Here is a 23,048-nt window from a genome sequence, read left to right as displayed (position 1 = left end):
TGATGACAGAGTGAACGATCTTACTGGGAATAAATCTGCGTCCTGTGAAAAGTAGCTGACTTTGCTCTGCATATTTACACCACAATATTTTCTCAGGTGGAACTTGATGTAAAAACTTTTAGAACCACTGACTTAGACACATTTTGGACAACATACTATACTATGACTTTTTTGACAGATTTTGGACGACATACTATACTATGACTTTTTTGACTGATTTTGGACGACATACTATAGCATGACTTTTTTGACTGAATTTGGACGACATACTATAGTATGACTTTTTTGACAGATTTTGGACGACATACTATACTATGACTTTTTTGACAGATTTTGGACGACATACTATACTATGACTTTTTTGACTGATTTTGGACGACATACTATACTATGACTTTTTTGACAGATTTTGGACGACATACTATACTATGACTTTTTTTGACTGATTTTGGACGACATACTATACTATGACTTTTTTGACAGATTTTGGACGACATACTGTACTATGACTTTTTTGACAGATTTTGGACGACATACTATACTATGACTTTTTTGACTGATTTTGGACGACATACTATACTATGACTTTTTGACAGATTTTGGACGACATACTATACTATGACTTTTTTGACAGATTTTGGACGACATACTATACTATGACTTTTTTTGACTGATTTTGGACGACATACTATACTATGACTTTTTTGACAGATTTTGGACGACATACTATACTATGACTTTTTTGACAGATTTTGGACGACATACTATAGCATGACTTTTTTTGACAGATTTTGGACGACATACTATAGTATGACTTTTTTGACGGATTTTGGAAGAGATACTGAACTATGACTTTTTTGACTGATTTTGGACGACATACTATACTATGACTTTTTTGACAGATTTTGGACGACATACTAAACTATGACTTTTTTGACTGATTTTGGACGACGTACTATAGTATGACTTTTTTGACAGATTTTGGACGACATACTATACTATGACTTTTTTTGACTGATTTTGGACGACATACTATACTATGACTTTTTTGACAGATTTTGGACGACATACTATACTATGACTTTTTTGACAGATTTTGGACGACATACTATAGCATGACTTTTTTTGACAGATTTTGGACGACATACTATAGTATGACTTTTTTGACGGATTTTGGAAGAGATACTGAACTATGACTTTTTTGACTGATTTTGGACGACATACTATACTATGACTTTTTTGACAGATTTTGGACGACATACTAAACTATGACTTTTTTGACTGATTTTGGACGACGTACTATAGTATGACTTTTTTGACAGATTTTGGACGACATACTATAGTATGACTTTTTTGACAGATTTTGGACGACGTACTATAGTATGACTTTTTTGACAGATTTTGGACGACATACTATAGTATGACTTTTTTGACAGATTTTGGACGACATACTATACTATGACTTTTTTGACAGATTTTGAACGACATACTATACTATGACTTTTTTGACAGATTTTGGACGACATACTATAGTATGACTTTTTTGACTGATTTTGGAAGAGATACTATAGTATGACTTTGACAGATTTTGGACGACATACTATACTATGACTTTTTTGACAGATTTTGGACGACATACTAAACTATTACTTTTTTGACAGATTTTGGACGACATACTATAGTATGACTTTTTTGACTGATTTTGGAAGAGATACTATACTAGGACTTTTTTGACTGATTTTGGACGACACACTATAGTATGACTTTTTTGACTGATTTTGGACAACATACTATTAAATGACTTTTTTGACAGATTTTGGACGACATACTATGACTTTTTTGACAGATTTTGGACGACATACTATGACTTTTTTGACTGATTTTGGACCTCATACTATAGTATGACTTTTTTGACAGATTTTGGACGACATACTATACTATGACTTCTTTGACAGATTATGGACGACATACTATAGCATGACTTTTTTGACAGATTTTGGACGACACACTATAGTATGACTTTTTTGACAGATTTAGGACGACATACTATAGCATGACTTTTTTCACTGATTTTGGACAATGTGTTTTTAGTCGGCGGCGGAAGATGTGGAGGCTTTCCACTGTCCGGATGTTGATGCGGAGCTCGTTCCACCATTTGGGAGCTAGATCAGTGAACAGTCTCGAGTTCTGCGAATGCCTCTGCAATCCTCTCAGTGAGGGGGCAGCGAGCCGTTTTGCCGATGCAGAGCGGAGTGGGCGGGCTGGAGTGTAGGTTTTGATCATGTCCTGGATGTAGGCTGGACCGGATCCGTTTGTAGCATGGAATATATAATATGTATAGAGAGAATCTATCAAAAAAGTCATAGTATAGTATGTCGTCCAAAATCAGTCAAAAAAGTCATAGTATAGTATGTCGTCCAAAATCTGTCAAAAAAGTCATAGTATAGTATGTCGTCCAAAATCTATCAAAAAAGTCATAGTATAGTATGTCGTCCAAAATGTGTCAAAAAAGTCATACTATAGTATGTCCTCCAAAATCTATCAAAAAAGTCATACTATAATATGTCGTCCAAAATCAGTCAAAAAAGTCAGACTATAGCATGTCGTCCAAAATCAGTCAAAAAAGTCAAAGTATAGTATGTCGTCCAAAATCTATCAAAAAAGTCATACTATAGTATGTCGTCCAAAATCTGTCAAAAAAGTCATAGTTTAGTATGTCGTCCAAAATCAGTCAAAGAAGTCATAGTATAGTATGTCGTCCAAAATGTGTCAAAAAAGTCATACGATAGTATGTCCTCCAAAATCAGTCAAAAAAGTCATAGTATAGTATGTCGTCCAAAATCTGTCAAAAAAGTCATAGTATAGTATGTCGTCCAAAATCAGTCAAAAAAGTCATAGTATAGTATGTCTTCCAAAATCTGTCAAAAAAATCATAGTATAGTATGTCGTCCAAAATCAGTCAAAAAAGTCATAGTATAGTATGTCGTCCAAAATCGGTCAAAAAAGTCATAGTACAGTATGTCGTCCAAATCAGTCAAAAATGTCATAGTATAGTATGTCGTCCAAAATCAGTCAAAAAGGTCATAGTATAGTATGTCGTCCAAAATGTGTCAAAAAAGTCATAGTATAGTATGTCGTCCAAAATCAGTCAAAAAGGTCATAGTATAGTATGTCGTCCAAAATGTGTCAAAAAAGTCATAGTATAGTATGTCGTCCAAAATCAGTCAAAAATGTCATAGTATAGTATGCCGTCCAAAATCAGTCAAAAAGGTCATAGTATAGTATGTCGTCCAAAATGTGTCAAAAAAGTCATAGTATAGTATGTCGTCCAAAATCAGTCAAAAAAGTCACAGTATAGTATGTCGTCCAAAATCAGTCAAAAAAGTCATAGTATAGTATGTTGTCCAAAATCTGTCAAAAAAGTCATAGTATAGTATGTCGTCCAAAATGTGTCAAAAAAGTCATACTATAGTATGTCGTCCAAAATCTATCAAAAAAGTCATACTATAATATGTCGTCCAAAATCAGTCAAAAAAGTCAGACTATAGCATGTCGTCCAAAATCAGTCAAAAAAGTCAAAGTATAGTATGTCGTCCAAAATCTATCAAAAAAGTCATAGTATAGTATGTCGTCCAAAATCTGTCAAAAAAGTCATAGTTTAGTATGTCGTCCAAAATCAGTCAAAGAAGTCATAGTATAGTATGTCGTCCAAAATGTGTCAAAAAAGTCATACGATAGTATGTCCTCCAAAATCAGTCAAAAAAGTCATAGTATAGTATGTCGTCCAAAATCGGTCAAAAAAGTCATAGTTTATTATGTCGTCCAAAATCAGTCAAAAAAGTCATAGTATAGTATGTCGTCCAAAATCTGTCAAAAAAGTCATAGTATAGTATGTCGTCCAAAATCTGTCAAAAAAGTCATAGTATAGTATGTCGTCCAAAATCAGTCAAAAAAGTCATAGTATAGTATGTCTTCCAAAATCTGTCAAAAAAATCATAGTATAGTATGTCGTCCAAAATCAGTCAAAAAAGTCATAGTATAGTATGTCGTCCAAAATCGGTCAAAAAAGTCATAGTACAGTATGTCGTCCAAATCAGTCAAAAATGTCATAGTATAGTATGTCGTCCAAAATCAGTCAAAAAGGTCATAGTATAGTATGTCGTCCAAAATGTGTCAAAAAAGTCATAGTATAGTATGTCGTCCAAAATCAGTCAAAAAGGTCATAGTATAGTATGTCGTCCAAAATGTGTCAAAAAAGTCATAGTATAGTATGTCGTCCAAAATCAGTCAAAAATGTCATAGTATAGTATGTCGTCCAAAATCAGTCAAAAAGGTCATAGTATAGTATGTCGTCCAAAATGTGTCAAAAAAGTCATAGTATAGTATGTCGTCCAAAATCAGTCAAAAAAGTCATAGTATAGTATGTCGTCCAAAATCAGTCAAAAAAGTCATAGTATAGTATGTCGTCCAAAATCTGTCAAAAAAGTCGTACTATAGTATGTCGTCCAAAATCAGTCAAAAAAGTCATAGTATAGTATGTCGTCCAAAATCAGTCAAAAAAGTCATAGTATAGTATGTCGTCCAAAATCTGTCAAAAAAGTCATAGTATAGTATGTCGTCCAAAATCTGTCAAAAAAGTCGTACTATAGTATGTCGTCCAAAATGTGTCAAAAAAGTCATAGTATAGTATGTCGTCCAAAATGTGTCAAAAAAGTCATAGTATAGTATGTCGTCCAAAATCAGTCAAAAAAGTCATAGTATAGTATGTCGTCCAAAATCAGTCAAAAAAGTCATAGTATAGTATGTCGTCCAAAATCTGTCAAAAAAGTCGTACTATAGTATGTCGTCCAAAATGTGTCAAAAAAGTCATAGTATAGTATGTCGTCCAAAATCAGTCAAAAAAGTCATAGTATAGTATGTCATCCAAAATGTGTCAAAAAAGTCGTACTATAGTATGTCGTCCAAAATGTGTCAAAAAAGTCATAGTATAGTATGTCGTCCAAAATCAGTCAAAAAAGTCATAGTATAGTATGTCGTCCAAAATCTGTCAAAAAAGTCATAGTATAGTATGTCGTCCAAAATCAGTCAAAAAAGTCATAGTATAGTATGTCGTCCAAAATCAGTCAAAAAAGTCATAGTTTAGTATGTCGTCCAAAATGTGACAAATATATATACATATGTATACATATACATATATATATATTTATATATATATATGTATATATATATAAATACATATAAGAGCAGATAATAAAGGTGATCAGTCACAGTAGTGTGGGTGTGTGCTGGGTTAAGTAAGGCTCAGAGACTCTGAGCTAACAGCTTATTACAAACTTTGTCTGTTTATTTGAGTTACTAATATGTGCAAATGATAATATGATCAGTTCTTTGGGCCATTAGTACTTGACTAATGCCCAAAGAAGTGATCATATTCTGATTAAACATGCTGACTGTAATAATTACCTAATTAATTGACCTTGTTTGTTATAATACTCCTGAGGGTTTAACTCCAGTAAATAAATGTTAAATCAAAGTCCTGTGCTGTATACTTTCATCCACCACGCTTTTTAAATCACCTCATCTCATTTCCTAATGTTTTTCTTTTTTAAAAGATACAATAGGGGTAATTTTTGCTGTTGCTATTGATTAATAATTGATTTCAGCATAATGTAAATCAAGTACAATAGTACTAGTATAGTTTTACAATAAATGCAAGAGAACACTTTCAGGGAAGACAGAATGACAGAATGCAACAATTCCACATCATTATAGACTTTAATAAGCTATAGATGAAACTCAACAAGAGGAAACAAACAATGGACTCAACAATGACGACAACAGCACATTACAAAGACAATAATGCACAGGGCACAGATAGTCCGACACATTTCCTTGAAAGCACGCACAGAGAGTTTTGATCTTTATATCTTGATATTTATAGAACAATAATCTCCAGTTGGCTTTGCATCTAAACTAAAAGAAAAAACAATCCAAGCAACGTCGTTATATCTGAGACCCACAAAGGGGCGATCTAATACAGTCAGTTGCGTTTAATGCGGTCAGAAACTGTTTGCTCTGTCGCCCTCCGACACAAAGAGCTTTCCCTACGCTGGAGCGTGACCTGGACACACCCAGGAATCAATCACCAAAATACACACATCTTAGCCCCGAAATCTAAATTAGGTTACTTTTTAATTACACTAAATTCCCAATAAATAATAACAACAACAATAATCAAAATAATAATAAAAACAATAATAATAGATCATAATTTCAACCATACTCATACCATGTAGTTATTTTAGAAATATTCTAAACAAAAAACCTCTAAATGGCTCCAACACACTGCGTCTTTAAACTGAAAGTAACTACATGAGAGAAGTGGCTGGTTCCCTCCCTGCAGGCGTTTGCTTTGTCACACAAAGACAATACAACAGTGGAAGGTAAGAGCAGATATCTGTTACCACAAAGTCAAAGTATGACTTAACAGAACGTTTGCTTCGAATTCTCCAAAAACATCTCAGGATGCTGTGGCCGTCACTGCAGAAGTGCATGAGACACACTTTTGTCCTCAGGGATCAAACCAACAGTAACTGACATCAGGATGTTCGACAGCTGCTGATTGAACACTGATTGGCTTGATTAGAATTTGCAATGACTGGATTTGTGTGACATATTATTTGTGTAGGTTTGCAGTTGACAAAGATATAAAACAGAGAAGAATCTTCAGCGTATCATTAGCTTTAGAATGTTCCTGAGCTGTAACAATGCACACAGCAAACACAGCTACTGTGCAGGGCTCCGCACAGTTGTCTTTGACAGGTCTGTGTGGGACTTCCATATTCCCCAGTGTCTGCGAGGCCTGTGCTCTCGATAAGCACCTGTGAGGCAACAGTGCTATATGTCCCTCAACTGAAGACACTTTATTCTAGTTTGCACTCATTCAAATACCTGTGAATGTATATGGAATGACAAAAAGGCAACTCTTAAAATGGTGGCGCTTGAAAAATATTGTTAGTCTGGAGCGCTGCTGCTGCTGTTTGGAGTGGAGGGGTCACAGACAACCTCAACATCTATTTAGATCTCTCTATCAGGTAACTCAGTGACAAGTTCTGCACCAAAGAACACAAAGTTTTCATCGCTCACGATAAGTTCAGGGTAGGACGACTTCACGCGCAGTCTACTCTTCGCCTCCAGGTAAACGATGCCAGTCGTATGGAGGGATTTCTTCCATTGCGTCATGTTGCAATTCACTGTGTCGACAGATGACAGCAAATGCATGTCTTCATTGTAACTCTCCATGAGAGCCAACACAATGATTTTGAGCGGTAGCTCGCCGGAGCACTTGGTTTTACTCGCAAAGGTGATCTGCAGGAAGACTCTGTACATGCCTTTTCTGGGCACCACAAGGTCTCCATCAGAGTACTGGAAACCTCCAAGACAGCGGGCCATGCCCTGCTCATGCTCCCACAGAAGGTATTTCCCATTCGTCTTATTACAACAAGGAGCTGCCAGAGGATTGGAACAGAAGGAGAAGTAAAAAAATAGGTGATTAATGTACATACTGTATGTATCCTCTTAAACGCCATCAAAGACATGGTCAAATATGTACTGTTGTATTTACACGTCATCACTAAAGTTTACTAGTTTGTTCAGAATCTTCTCATTCATTCCCAGCAGTGAGTGATCAGTGCAGACAATGTCATTGTTACCACTTTACATTATTACACAGACATGATTCAAAGAGGAAATAATTCTGCTGAAATGTTAGTTTTTACATTTGTCTCTGTCCAATATCTGATCCAGTCATGTTTCCTTTAGCAAAATTTGTTGAGGGAGGACCACAAAAAAAATGTCCCGTGACCCCGTGAAATGTGGATTGTATCACAGTCTTGGTGTTGTAATAACATATGTAATGTGTTACCTCTTATTATGGCACACGGCTTCATCACATCAGGAATCTGCTGTTGTTTGCTGCTGATGCCTGTGTGTGTGTGTGTGTGTACACAATGATGGATGAGTAATATTGCGTAACATTATCTATTGTCTCTTCACATCTCTTTAATCACTGAAAGACACTTACCCAGTGAGTGTCTGCCAGGATTCTTTTCACCCTGGAAACAAACCAAGGACAAACATTCAGAAAGAACTATTTATTTTATTACAAACATGTCAATCCACTTTTATTATGCACATGATAGAACACACACACACACACACACACACACACACATGTTTTACCTTCTCTGTTTTCATTTCCAGTCCCATTATATATATTTAATATATGAGGGAGCCATGTATATATGTAAATATATAAAGGTACAAATACTGTGATTTTTTTAGATACTCCACTGTGGAGACCAAAAACCCACAAAGAAATAACTAAATAGATAAATGAATGAATGAATGAATGAATAACTAAATACAATAATAAATGCATAAATGAATAAATAAAAGAATGAATATATAAACTGAAATGAATCATTGTATTTATTCATTCATTCATTCATTCATCCCTGTATTCACTGTTATTCTCCGTCCTCCATATTTAAGATAAGCTATAAGAAAACTTAAGACTTAAAAATAACAGTAAATCATTTGTTAATAATGACAATGTTCTGATAATAAAACGTACAGAAAAGACTGCAGTCACGCCAGCCGTGGTTCGCGAGTGCCTGGTCAAATCAGCCGCACGTTGTTTTCTAGTGCGCGAATTTACAAACGTTTACGGTAATCGTAATGAAACGGCATTGAGAAGCTGGGAGGGACTGTGAGGAGTTCAAGATTCATGCTGCTGGCACTGAGTATCGTCCAGCTGCATCCCCGGAGAGCAATAACAACACTCCGGCGTTAGGGAAGTTATTTATTTAGTTATTTACTTAAACTCTGTTTACACACACCGAAACAGACGATTCCGTCAGAAAACTCACAAAAAAGAAGAAGAAACGAAGTGAAAACTTGAAAGTAGTGAACTAAATACGTCCCAGACTACCTGCAAGCGTAATATGAAGTATTTTTGGAGTAATCCTCTGTCAAAATCCCTAACAGAGGACATGATTAAGTCAATTTCGACCTACTTCAACATGGTATAAAAACCTTATTTTAAATAAGTAGTCCAACAGTCATACACTACTGCACTAAGTACTTCATAGGCTACATGTATGAATATTATGAATTAAGTAAAAGTACACAGTAAAAGTACTTCATAATATTCACACAGGTAGTCTGGGAAGTACTTAGTGCAGTAGTGTATGACTCTTGGACTACTTATTTAAAATAAGGTTTTTATTCCATGTTGAAGTAGGTCGAAATTGACTTAATCATGTCCTCTGTTATGTATTTTGACAGAGGATTACTCCAAAAGTACACAGTAAAAGTACTTCATAATATTCATACAGGTAGACTAGGAAGTACTCAGTGCAGTAGTGTATGAGTTGTGGACTACTTATTTAAAATAAGGTTTTTATTCCATGTTGAAGTAGGTTGAAATTGACTTAATCATGTCCTCTGTTAAGGATTTTGACAGAGGATTACTCCAAAAGTACACAGTAAAAGTACTTCATAATATTCATACAGGTAGACTAGGAAGTACTTAGTGCAGTAGTGTATGAGTTGTGGACTACTTATTTAAAATAAGGTTTTTATTCCATGTTGAAGTAGGTCGAAATTGACTTAATCATGTCCTCTGTTGGGTATTTTGACAGAGTATTACTCCAAAAGTAAACAGTAAAAGTACTTCATAATATTCATACAGGTAGACTAGGAAGTACTCAGTGCAGTAGTGTATGACTATTGGACTACTTATTTAAAATAAGGTTTTTATTCCATGTCAAAGTAGGACAACATTGACTTAATCATGTCCCCTGTTAGGGATTTTGACAGAGGATTACTCCAAAAATACTTCATATTACGCTTGCAGGTAGTCTGGGACGTATTTAGTTCACTACTTTCAAGTTTTCACTTCGTTTCTTCTTCTTTTTTGTGAGTTTTCTGACGGAATCGTCTGTTTCGGTGTGTGTAAACAGAGTTTAAGTAAATAACTAAATAAATAACTTCCATAACGCCGGAGTGTTGTTATTGCTCTCCGGGGATGCAGCTGGACGATACTCAGTGCCAGCAGCATGAATCTTGAACTCCTCACAGTCCCTCCCAGCTTCTCAATGCCGTTTCATTACGATTACCGTAAACGTTTGTAAATTCGCGCACTAGAAAACAACGTGCGGCTGATTTGACCAGGCACTCGCGAACCACGGCTGGCGTGACTGCAGTCAGAAAAGTTGGTGAATGGAAGCTGCGACATGAGCACGTGCACACTAAGTGCAGGTCAGCGGCTGTGGCGCAGATAACAAACACAGGTCTTTCTCATGCTCAGGCCAAACTAACTTTCTACTATCATGATACTGATGATGATGAGGAGGAGGAGGAGGAGGAGGAGGAAGAGCACGTGTACAGCAGTTACAGTGTTACCTGGTGACGGTCTCCTCTCTCCATGACAATGATCAGCAGCTGAAACGTCACAGCAGCAAAAAGCAGCAGCAGCAGCAGCAGCAGCGCGAGCACCGTGAGCAAACACGCCGTCCTCTGCAGGAGGGTTGGTCTCCGCGCGAGCGCAGTCACTGAGTGTCTTCGCTCCATGTCGCTCCTCTTCACACTGAAGCTGGGATCCACTTATCTAACTGGGTAACTTCCTCTTCCTGAGGTTGGTCCTCCTCACTCCTCCGCACTCCTCCGCACTCCTCCTCCGCACTTCTCATTTCATTCATTCATTCACTCACACCCAGGACTCACCCAAGGACTCACCCAAGGACTCCCCCCCCCCCCCACACACACACATACTCACGCAAGAAACTGAAAAGTTTGTCTTTGACATTTTCTTTCATTTTTAGAGAAACAAGTTGCTCAATCACAACAGTTAACAAAATAATAAATGACTACATTAGAAATAATAGTATTATCAAACGTCTTTTTATTGAAGGATCCATTTCAACATACTTGTACATTGTGAGAAGCTTTTTTTTATAAACAATAAACAACACAACATTCATGTAAACAGTAATGAACTTAAAGTGTTACAACATTAAAAGAAAAAAAGAACAGCCCACACAAAGTCTAAAATGTAATGTTCAAAATAAGTTGGGGGCGGAGGATCAGCTGATGCTGTGGTGATGTGTGTGTGTGTGTGTGTGTGTGTGTGTGTGTACAGGATTTGCAGGAAGTGGATTAAGAAATCTCAACAGTGAGAGAGAAGGTTTTACAGTCTCATAATAAAAGAAATGATTCCAAGAAAAAAATGAAAAACCTAAGAGATGCATTACTTTCACTGTACTCTACATGAATGATATACAACTGATATGCAAATTAGATTAGATTTAATCATTACAGTGAAATGCTGATTAGCAGTAAACTGCAGTTTAATATAACATATAATACGCACACACACACACATTTATGTATATACATATATATATTTATATACATATCATTTTAAAAACATCTGCATCAAGATGTCACTTGATGGTGCTGTTGCATTTTATTACTCGATTTCAATGAATGCTACGAATGTTATTTTAAAGTGTTGATTTGTGTTAATTCTAGACTGCGTGTGATTGATCGTCTGTTACAAAGAAGATTTTTAAGGAGTTGATTTTGCTTCAACTCATGAAGGAAACACTTTATCACAAACACTCAATATCACACACATAAGATAAGATCTATAGGAACTCTATATTGGATTTTGACAGTAAACGTGTAACAAGTGTCTTTTAATTTGAACTATAAAACAGTACTTACAGAGTAAGTTTATATTCATATTTAACATCACACATCTCGCCACATTCAGAGAGTAAAGAGACTTTTACCAGAATTCACTTTAATGTGAAGCCAGTAAACAAGGACACTAAAGGACTTCATAAACACACTGCTCTATCATATTCTGTAACGCTTCAGTTTGGCCACTAGATGTCAGTATAGGTGGAACTCCTTTACTGTGGCTACTAACCACAAGCCTTAATACTGTCTTTGACTCCGCCTACTTTGGTGTTGTTATTTGGGAGAAAACAAAACAAGTCTATCATTTAAAAGATCAATAAATAAATACACGACCTGTTTAATCCTCAAATAATCTCTGTCCACAGTGTTGACGAGGATACAGTGATACAGATGAAATCCTCGACACATGTTCCAATGATGAGTCAGAGCTTTTACTTCTTCCTGTTATTGTCTCACTCACAGTGATGCAACAAGGTCAAGTGTTATAGAGCAGACGGTTGGCTCATTGGTGGGCAGGGCCGAGCATGACTCACACGTCTGTCAGTGAAAATATTTATATTAGCGTGAACTTTGGAGCTTTGTGTAACACAACGACGTCTTGCTCCTCCCACGTAACATGGGCTACAAACACTTGCCTTCCGTTTGTCGGTGAGTGAATAACCTAACTCATCGACCACAGCTTTTGATTCATGTGAGGAAAAGTAGGTTGGTAACAATTTACAGTAAAGCTTGATGAATTAACATCATTTAATGTTGTTATAAGTTATAAGTTATATAAGCCCTAAAGAAGTTTGACCTCGTTTTCTCCCGCCAAATAACATTTGTGTTTATTTGTATGTGATATTTTATGTGAATGTTCATATGGTTTTCTTCTTGACGGATTCCTGTGTTTAGAGATTAGATAGATTTTGGATGCATTGCAGACATAAGTGGAAACTTTTTGATTTAATGTGACTTTGCTTCATTTGTCAAATTTAGATTTATAATATCTGTGTCGGGAAAATCATCTCAAATCATCTGTGATGTCGACAATGAAGCACATCCCATGTTCTGTGAGTCAGAAACAACGCTCTCATTATAGTTTTTACACCTTCATTGTGTAGCATAGTTGTGTATTAGTGAAGTCTTTGTTAAGAGATGCATTAATACAGGTTCACTTAAATGCAGGCTTGGACATCCTGGTTTGAGTTCAAAGGTTTTTTGGATTCTTGTTCAAATGAAAAAAGGTGATGCTGAAAAACAACAAATACTCTGAGATGAAGTGAACGTACCTGTCCAGTAGAACCAGAACCAGAACCAGAGCCACCATGACATCAGCACCGATGCTCACTCTGGTCTTGGGTCGATCTGCATCAGACTTCTTCCTGAAGAACATCTTTGATTTGCAACCGACACCTTTTCTGTGTAACGTTGCTGCAACGATCCAATGACTTCTACTCGTACTTCATATGATTGGATGGTGTTTTTACTCACCTGACATTAGTAATGTTTGTTACAATCACAACACAAATGATCTTTCATTGTTTGAGTAATGCTCCCATAAACAGTGATTAGCTCATGTTAGCTTTATAAACCATGAATACCTTCATTAACCTGAATAACACCATTAAATGGTTTGTTAAAACATTAGCAGTTAATATTAAATAATGTCCCCTTGTTGTAAAAATGTGTTTATTTATTGACGCGTCACGGAGGAGACACTGATGGCTACACACACACACACACAGTTAAAGCCCACTTTTATTTCAGGGTAATATTTACATGAGTTCATTTCTCTGCTGCAGGTTCATGGTGTTTTCTTGTCCCCGTGTTTGCATATATGGCAAAGTCCAGCGATATTAAGCAATAAAAAATACAAAAGAAGCTGTGGGCCGACAGCAGCAGCATCAAACCCCGACACTGAAAGGTTGAGAGCTTGTTGAGTGACAGTGTATGCACACACACACACACACACACGCACACTTTACTAACTGTACATTAATAATGCTACTATTCACATTCATCTGTACAGTATTTATATTTACAGTGATCACATTAGGGAAAGAGCCAGTACCTGAGGAGATAATTCCATAATTAGCATTTACTTATTCATTGTGATTAAAAAAAGAAAGAAAAACGCACATCCTTTCATCAGTCAGTCAGTCATCATCATCTACTGCTTTATCCTCTGCCAGAGGGTCGGGGGGGGGGGGGTGCTGTGCCAATCTCAGCTACATCGGGCGAACCCGGGTGTTCTCGCTGCAAGGCGAGAGTGCTAACCACTACACCACCGTGTGGCCCCACATCCTTTCAATGAAAACCAAAATAAAACACACACACACACACACAGGATCAGGCGTGAGGCTTCGATGTTTCATGTGTTAATGTGGAAGCTGATGCAACTTCACTGTAACTAATAATGAGTTCTTTACAGTGCAGACTGGTTTCATTCAAGAACAGTTTGTTGATGCTGTTGTTGCACTATTTCCTGTTTGTACGGTTTATATCCAAGACAATAGGGAATGAGTCACTGAGTCACAGAGCCCAACCTCTGTCTCACACACACACACACACACACACACGTTCGTAGTAAGGACACTATACAAATAATGCTGTTCCTTATCGTAACCTTAACCATCAAAATTAAACGCCTAACCCTGAAACCAAGCCTTAACCCTCAAGAAGCCCTTTGAAGGCATGACAGGAAGTGAGGACCAGCCAAAATGTCCTCACTTCCTGTGGTTTGTAAGTGTTTTGGTCCTCTCAGAGATATCCATACAAGAACACACACACACACACACACACACACACACACACACAGCAGCAAAGAGCCGTCCAGATTACACAACAAATGTTGCGTCGCGTGAATGTTAATCCTCTCAGATGAAGCAGGTGAGCCGCACACATTAAGGGATTGTTCAGGTGATTGACGTGTGGTTGCAAGAATGAGTTGACTCTTTTTTTTTTTTTCAAACCACTCACTCTCCCACACCAAAGTCCATAGAGCACACAGTTGTTGATCTGTTGCTGCCTCATTAATGACACTTTCAGATTGTACTAAGCTCCTCCTCCTGTGTCTGTGGAGCTCGGTGTAAGAGAGTGAAATAGAGCAGTGAAAACAACATTTTATGAGGTGAGCCTTTAATTAAACTGGCAGCCATGTTGATTCTCATCACAATCAGCGCTGAACACAACCACACTCCAAAACCAGAACTATCCCTTTAACATAAAGGAAGCTATTCACAAAAGATGAGGTTGTTACCAGCAGCCTTCATCTTCCCCTTAGACTGTCTGTCTGTCTGTCTGTCTGTCTGTCACGTACATGACAACACAGTGGCCATTCAACAGCACATGAAGATAAAAACACACGTCACACATGTGCAGCAATTCTCCTGAAAATGAAACGTTAACCAATAAATAAGAACAGAATAAAACTCAGTTAAATAACAATCATAGTCTCAGTGTTGGACCACTGCTCCACGTGATCCAGTCATAACTTAAAGAGTCTCCCACACTGCTGCTGCTGCTGCTGCTGCTGCTGAAAGGATCACAACAGTGCCACCTGCAGGCAGAACCTAACCAAACACCTTTTTTTCTTTGGGTCCTGTTCACTGATTCCACAAAAAGAGTCGTATAAAAAAGCTTCTGCTTCAGTTGAAATGTAGGCGAGCAGGTTAAGAACGAGCAGAGCTTTGGATTTGGTACTTTGTCCAGCAGCGTTTTGTCGTCATACATCAGTGTGTGTGTGTGTGTGTGTGTGTGTGTGTGTGTGCAGCTCCAGGGGACGATGAAACTAGACCTTGTAGCAGTTGTTCTGTGTGGTCAGAGCCAGTTGACCGTTGGGCGCCACCTCGTTGGCCTCGTCCTCCAGCAGACCCGACACGTCGGCATTAGGGATGCTGTCGTGGTAGCTGCTGAAGCTGATGTTGTCCTCTTTCAGCTCGATGGTCCAGAAGGGGGCGTTGAGCTTGCGGTTCTGGTACTCTCTGTACGTATACACGCCACCCACGAAGCCCAGCAGCACCACCACCACCAGGATGATGACGGCCAGGATGATGACGTTGAACTGCGTCCAGGAGACTTGGGTCAGCGCCGCCGTGGTGTTGTCTGTGGGGCTGCTCAGGCTGGTCAGCAGGACCTGGGCCGTGGACGTGGACGTGGACGTGGACGTGGCCGCGCTGCTGCTGCTGCTGCTGCTGCTGCTGCTGCTGGGCGTGGAGGCTGTGGAGGAGGTTAGAGAGGAGCTGGTGGTGGACAGGGAGGACACAGCGGAGGTGGTTGTACCTGCTGCTGTGGGAAGGATCCGGGGAGCTGAGGAGAAAGAAGACGATAAACATCAGTGAAAGAATGTAACTGTGCTGGTTCTGACGTGGAAACAAACTCACTTGTGCCCTCTTGTGGTAAAAAAACTCATTCAACTGAGATCTAATATTGAAATGTCCAACATTATGTTCGATATTAAAGGGATAGTTCGTTTTTTTCACTGAGGTTGTGTGAGTTACTAACATTGTGCCCATGAGCAGTGCAGAGACCAGAGGAATAAATCACAATAAAACTAGACGTAAAGGTCCAGTGTGTGAATTTAACTTGGACAGAAATGAGTGTACAATCACATGATTTCATGAATTATGAGCCTTTAATATTTATATCAGGGTCAGCTCTGAGGAGGACGACAGCCCATAATGGACGAATGAATGCTGACGGTTAAGACACAAAATAACAGATGTGAACTGACTGAGACTGAGCTGATGACAGTGAATCATGTACCATTAGAGACTGTTCTCCATTACTTCATAGTACCTTCTCAATGTGGGCGGAGTCCGCGGACATAAACACACAAACTAGTGACATGATGATGATGTAATCAGTGCAGACACACGAGCAGGAGGAGGAGGAGGAGGAGTCAGTCTTTACCCAGAAGTGTGCAGTTCTGTGCGTGGGCGTCGCCCGTGTATCCCGCAGCACACAGCTGGCACTGGTTTCCAGTCGTGCTGTTGATGCAGCGGAGGCAGTGACCAGTGTCAGGGTGACACAGCTGGGCGGGGCCTCGCGGGTCTGCGTTACCACTGCAGTCACAGGGAACACAGGAGCCCGATGACCTGTAGAAGCCGGCGCTGCACTCGTTACACTGTGAGCCGCTGTACGCCGGAAGACACTGGTCACACACCTGAGAGCCACTGGAGTCTGGACATGGAGACAGAGACAGAGACACACGTCAGACGCCTGAACCACCTTTGTCAACCATGTGTTTTCAAACTATAATTCATTTAATATAAATACATTTGACTATTAAATCTAACTATAATTTGACTATAATCAGGAGGAAGCAGCAGCTGTGTTCACACACACAGCGAGTACAGACACTGGTCCAGATATTGACGTTCGTCACATTAGCACAGAGCATCTATGTGCACATAGAGTAAACAGTCAGTTAAGCCAGGAATTGAACCCACAACCTGAGCCACCGTCACCCATGTGCACATGTGATCTGCACCTGTCACTTTCCCATTGGAACTTGAGGGAGAGTTGAAAATGACCTCAGGCAGTAATTACCACGCGGTCCAGCAGAGGGCGGTGTGAGTGCTGCTCAGCCATAGACCCACACTGATGGTTTCTGACAGTAACTGTCAGTAACTGACAGTTACTGTCAGTAACTGTCAGTTACTGACAGTAACTGCCGGTTACTGACAGTAACTGTCAGTAACCGGCAGTTGTGTCGAGCAGGGTGCTGGTAAATGAGCAGAGCACAGACAACCATACTGCAAATAACCTTAACTGTCCTTTTAAGTCGAGTTTGACGTGGGTAAGTTAATCCACTATGTCACTCTTAGAACCACTAAAGACCAGCATGACACACACACACACACACACACACATGATGTAACATGGCTCCTCCTGACCATAGTGTAAAGAAGGTCATGGTTGTCTCTGATGGTCTCTGTGGTGTCGTGTCACTCAGCAGCAGAAGCTTCAGTCTGCAACTATCAGACCATCTAACCCTAACTCACATCTTCAACATTCAAATTCTCTTCTAAATGATAAAAGTACAGAACATTACATTTACATTACATTTCTCTCTAAATTGGCCCTAAATCAGGGTGTGACTCCGCCTATCAGGGTGTGACTCCGCCTATGTCAGCTGAGCTTGGCACAGGCCCCCCCGACCCTCCTGTGGAGGATACAGTGGTAGAAGACGGACAGAAACTTTAGCAGCAGTGACACTCACACTTTTTGAAGTGCAGTACCTGTTTCAAATGCTAGAGGTCGCCATTGTGCCTATTTTACATACATTACCTTTAAATAAGAAGAGCTGTGCAAGTGAAGAAGGACAAGTCAAGACAGGACAGACGTGGGTGTGGTGAGGACTTGTTGTGGCTCTTAAAACTTAAATGACGTACCTTAAAAATACATCAACGAGGAACAAGTGAACACACGAAGGAAGGAAGGAAGGAAGGAATTATTTTAGCTCAACCTGAGCAGGATTTGGAGATTGCTTGAATAAAAAGGAGCTGTAGAGGACGTGATGTAGCAGACACTGAGACACTGAGACACTGGGACACTGGGACAGAAATATGCAGTGTTGTGCTGTGACAGAGCAGAGACAGGCCACAACATGAGGGCAACAATGTTTCCTCCTAACATGACAACACAAGAGGGTGGAGTTTCAACATGACTGTTGAACCAGGTTAAGGTTTAGAAACATGAGCCAGACTGTAGGTCAGAGACCTCAGAAGCAGCCTGGAGGTGACAGAAGCACATTAAACACTCCAGTCGACAGTTGTGCGTCATTCTGCACTAGAAACACACTCATCGTTATCAATGCATCAGCTTCAACTGCTTTCATTTCAAAAAACACAGAAAATGATGATCACAAGTGAACCAAGGCGCTGTACGTCACCCTCACACGACCAGGACACTTACTTATATATAATAATCTCAACATAATATAAAAGCTCTCTAATCTGATTTCATGACAACAAAACTTTTATTGATCCAAGGATTTCAATCAAATGGTGAGAATGTGAACAATTCATTGTCCTTATCTCACATACACACTGTGTGTGTGCGCGCGTGTGTGTGCGTGTGTGTGTGTGTGTGTGTGTGTGTGTGTGTGTGTGTGTGAGAGTTTGTGTGTGTGTGTGTGCGCGTGTGTGTGTGTGCGCGTGTGTGTGTGTGTGAGAATGTGAACGATTCAAACGTCTGCTCCTCATTGTCCTTATCTCACATACACACTCTGAACTGTTCTTTAAAATGTCTCCAGCACAGAGAAACACACAAAGACCACACAGTAACACTGACGTCATGGCTGTGTGTGTGTGTGTGTGTGTGTGTGTGTGCAGCAGGCACTGACCGGTGTGACAGGTGCTGGTGGAGGTGACGTTGGAGCAGGGACACGGGGAACAAGCCTCGGTCAGCGAGGCTCCAGCTCTGCGGGAGAAAGCGAGCTGACACAGGTCACAGTTGGATCCGTGTGTGTTTCCCTCACAGTTCAAACAAACTCCTGCAGAAAGAACAAAGGTCACATGATCAGCACAGATGACCTCACGGCTTTATCGTCAGCAGACACTAGAGTTACTTTGATAAGTTTCTGGTACTTTAGTAAATCCAAACAAGTTGTTATTTCACAGAATGACACATTTGAAGTAAGTGATGGATCAAAAACACCTGTGAGCTGGACTTTGGTGAAGGAGAGTGAACAGCTGTCACAGAAGGCTGAACTGCACACGAGCTGATGCTGACTGTATTACTACAATACTTTGGCTAAAGGATCTTTTGCCTGGTGCTTTCACTGAGTGTGTGTGTGTGCGTGTGTGCGTGTGTGTGTGTGTGTGTGTGTGTGTGTGTGTGTGTGTGTGTGTGTGTGTGTGTGTGTGTGTGGGGGGGGTCACAGACACCTGCAGCCAGCAGCTATAGATTATCTGTCGGGCGTTTCCTCCAAACATTAAGCTGCAGCATGTCAACAAAGGAGCGGCTTATGTCAGTGACCTTCATCACAGCGGAACAGTGATGGTGAGAAATAACAGCTGTCAAACACCAGCTGTTCATAAATCAGCTCATTTTCATTTTTCATAAATCTATTGATTATTTTCTTGCTTCAAAAATAATTTTTTTTTGTCAAACAAAATAGTGAAAATGAGGTTTGTGATTTCTTTCAGAGTTTTCATTCTTTTTAAACGAATATCAAATAAAACAAATATTAAAAACTATTTTAAATATGCTGCATTCCATTTGCATGGGAACTTAGAAGTAAGCGTTCCATCAGACACACACACACACACACACACACACACACACACACACACACACACACACACACACGCAACATGACAGGACTGTGTATACGTTTGTACAGTGACAGCTAACTTTGTTGAGGATGCAAATGTAATTTACCATTAATCAGATCATCTGTACGTTTGATAAAAACACATTTGATGTTTATATTTATGAAAAAATAAAGATGTTCTGTTGACTAACAGAAGTTAAATGAAGACAGTAAAGTAAATGTAAATTCATTGTTCAAAGTAAGAATGAACATGTCGAGCAAAATACTGATCATTCAAATATTGAAAGTTATTATAAATGAGTCAGGACAGAGTGACAGCATGAGAGTGAGAGCATGCAGCGTGCATGGACTTAAACCTTCACCTCACTCATGTGTATGTAGAGACATGAGTGACTAACTGTGACATCTGTTAACTGAGGACAATTTCTATTAACGTGATGATTGTGAACTGAAATAAACATTAACATCTCATGTGAGTGACTTCAAAGCATACAGTCCTAGTGAATTATTATTTCCTACACTGACAGACATCAGTGTAGCCGTCAGTGTCGTGCACTCTCTTAACCTAAATGTAATGGGTAATGGTAAGTTGAGAAGCCTGTGGCATGCTGAGCAGACTCACCGGACTGTGGGTGGCAGGAGCTGGTGTGGTTGTGACACTGACAGGGTCGACAGCCAGTGTTGCTGAAGTGGAAGAAACCCGGGTGACACTCGTCACACTTGGGACCGTCCACTCCCGTCTTGCACACACATGTTCCTGAGCTGGAAGAGGCAGAAAAACACAAAAACACAAAAACACAACATTCAATTTCCTGAATAAAGTCATTTTCTTGCTGATTTTTTCAAAGAGGAAGGACTCATTTATTAAGAATCTCTTTAGCGCTATATCTCTACAGCCTGTTCTGACAGGAAACTAAAGTTTGGGTTGTTTGTCAGTCACTCACTCTCCTGCACCAAAGTCAACAGTGAAAGTCTGCATCTTTAGCTTTGTTTGTTAAATTTGTGTAATTTAGTTAAACCTAAATGAACTTCGTGATGGAGGCAGCGGTGGATCAACAACTACTGCGTGCTGTGATGTAAAATCGCTGATTTTCTCTCTGGATTTCCTCAGGTTGTCACTGAACATGTGTCCGTCTGTCCGTCTGTCACATGACACAATAAAATACAGTGTTTCAGCTTCACTGAGCGAGACTTCAGCTGCTTAAAAAATATCATTAAATACACAATTCTATTGACTTCATATTAACATATTTCACGTTAGTGACAAGCTTGTTGTGTGCAGCCGTGTGTTTACGGTTGTGTTACAGATGTGTTTGCGTTCACACAGTGTAAATATGTCGTTGCTTTTTCCCCATATTCATAGAAGATGACGTTTTTACTACATGTCAGGATTTAATCCAGATTATTCTGGTCAGATTTGACTCTGTAGCGCTGGCTCTCATTCAGCCATCATAATCGATTCATAAACTTTTAAACGATCATTTTTATGAGGATTTGTCAAACCTCTAGTGAAAGGTTCTTCTTCTTCTTTACTTAATCGTAATCATATTTTACAAAATGTTTCAACTATTCCTTTAACACACTCTCACTGACTGAGAGATGGAATCAGAGGCTGTGAGCAGCCACGGGTGAGACGGGTGAGACGGGTGAGACGGGTGAGAAAAACTAAGAAGCTTCTCGTTGCCACTACAAATGATGTAAAGCCACCGCGGTCAGTGCAGTGACACATGTGAAACATCTGCATCTAAAATCAATATTTCATGACAGACAGCGGCGCCTCCTGCATCAGTGTGAATGAAGCCCACGGGATGTGACCCAAATACAGAGGAACTGTAACAACATCACTGCACATGCACGTCGTCACGACATCATGAGCTCAACAAACTGCAGGCTGGATATTTTTATCATTTGACACTTTCAGTGAAATATGAAGCCGTTTGAAGTCCCTGTAAAGTGACTTCACTTCACAGTAAATGTGTTACTGTCCACCTTTGTCCCTAAGAGTTTAAAACAAAGGTTTCAAATCATGTCAAATTCACCAAAGGCTGTAAAGTCCAGTCCACTGGTCCATTTAAGAATCATGAAAAGATCATCCTTACTTCTTAAAATATTTACTTTGTACACATTTCTAATTGGTTTGAATATATTTGAGATACTGCTCACCATCCCCGACATGTAAACACAGTGGGACACACAGTAGTCTCATATTTCAACACAAACAGAGTTTGTTTTACTCTGTTTAAGAACTCTGAGAATGTACGCGCTACACTGCGTCACACTAGCATGTCATGCTATTCATGTGGCTGACACACCCACATCAATGTTTACTGTGACGTGGGGAAATAACTGCTCTTCAGATGATAATTCAGATGATAATCTTTGTCTTTGTTAAATAAGACGAGTCTAAGATAGAGAAGAACTCGTGTCCTGACCTCATTCCTCTGCTGTCAGTCAGCTCTTATCACACATCAGCATCATCAGCATCATCACAGGCATGTTCTGACAGACGCTGCTGCACAACATCATTTACAGCAAGAGCTACACTGAAGTCCAGCTCGCCATGATCACGTCATAAGCACCAGCTAACGTCACAGCAGCGAGACACAGCGCACTGAGACACAGCGAGACACAGCGCAGTGAGACACAGCGAGACACAGCGAGACACAGTGCAGTGAGACACAGCGAGACACAGTGCAGCGAGACACAGCGAGACACAGCGCAGCGAGACACAGTGAGACATAGCGAGACACAGCGCAGCGAGACACAGCGAGACACAGCGCAGCGAGACACAGTGAGACATAGCGCAGCGAGACCAAGAACCCAGAAGAAGAATGGGATAAGTAAACAAAGGGCAACAATGTTCTGTCTGCACCTTCACTTCCTGTTTCTATCAAAGAACAAAGTCTGTTTCATTCAATAATTCTATTATTGAATAATAATTCAATTCTCCTTCTGTTTTGTGCAGTGGGTTCATCAACAGAGCAGCTGGATCACTGTAGAGCTGGAGAAGGAACAG

At 39.6% G+C, this 23,048-nt stretch overlaps 2 protein-coding genes and 1 long non-coding RNA gene across 4 annotated transcripts in view; 1 reads left to right on the top strand and 2 right to left on the bottom strand.

Annotated features, from left to right (window-relative positions):
- Nucleotides 1-5,789: 5,789 nt before the first annotated feature.
- Nucleotides 5,790-10,716, bottom strand: LOC131464082 (tumor necrosis factor ligand superfamily member 15-like). The gene is made up of 4 exons (XM_058636360.1): nt 10,468-10,716; nt 8,084-8,114; nt 7,925-7,984; nt 5,790-7,508 (listed from the first exon to the last, which is right to left on the bottom strand). The coding sequence occupies exons 1-4, from the start codon at nt 10,633-10,635 to the stop codon at nt 7,078-7,080; spliced, it is 690 nt and encodes a 229-aa protein (XP_058492343.1). The 5' UTR covers nt 10,636-10,716; the 3' UTR covers nt 5,790-7,077.
- A 1,411-nt stretch (nt 10,717-12,127) lies between these two features.
- LOC131464397 (uncharacterized) lies at nt 12,128-13,489 on the top strand. Of its 2 annotated transcripts, none has more exons than XR_009241171.1 (3): nt 12,128-12,470; nt 12,748-12,821; nt 12,937-13,489. It is a non-coding gene; the product is annotated as an uncharacterized LOC131464397 (long non-coding RNA). The 2 variants fall into 2 exon arrangements; XR_009241172.1 differs by having other exon boundaries at nt 12,128-12,474.
- Nucleotides 13,490-13,491: 2 nt separating this feature from the next.
- The window catches only part of LOC131464396 (multiple epidermal growth factor-like domains protein 9), a 16,947-nt gene continuing 7,390 nt past the window's right edge, over nt 13,492-23,048 (bottom strand). Inside the window, exons 3-6 of the mRNA XM_058636850.1 lie at nt 20,655-20,794; nt 19,100-19,249; nt 16,663-16,932; nt 13,492-16,059 (exon numbers count right to left, since the gene is read on the bottom strand). Of these exons, the coding sequence (XP_058492833.1) occupies nt 15,542-16,059; nt 16,663-16,932; nt 19,100-19,249; nt 20,655-20,794 (1,078 nt within the window). The 3' untranslated portion in view covers nt 13,492-15,541. The remainder of the gene's footprint in view (nt 16,060-16,662; nt 16,933-19,099; nt 19,250-20,654; nt 20,795-23,048) is intronic.

The sequence above is a fragment of the Solea solea genome, chromosome 8 (assembly GCF_958295425.1).
Source record: "Solea solea chromosome 8, fSolSol10.1, whole genome shotgun sequence".
Lineage (NCBI taxonomy): Eukaryota > Metazoa > Chordata > Actinopteri > Pleuronectiformes > Soleidae > Solea > Solea solea.
This window is presented reverse-complemented; position numbering and strand designations above follow the sequence as displayed.

Coding starts and splice junctions, on each gene's coding strand:
- LOC131464082 (XM_058636360.1), bottom strand. CDS start 10,635: ATGGAGCGAAGACACTCAGTGACTGCGCTCGCGCGGAGACCAACCCTC. Junction 8,115..10,467: donor AGAGAGGAGACCGTCACCAG/GTAACACTGTAA, acceptor GTTTGTTTCCAG/GGTGAAAAGAATCCTGGCAG. Junction 7,985..8,083: donor TCCTGGCAGACACTCACTGG/GTAAGTGTCTTT, acceptor ACACACACACAG/GCATCAGCAGCAAACAACAG.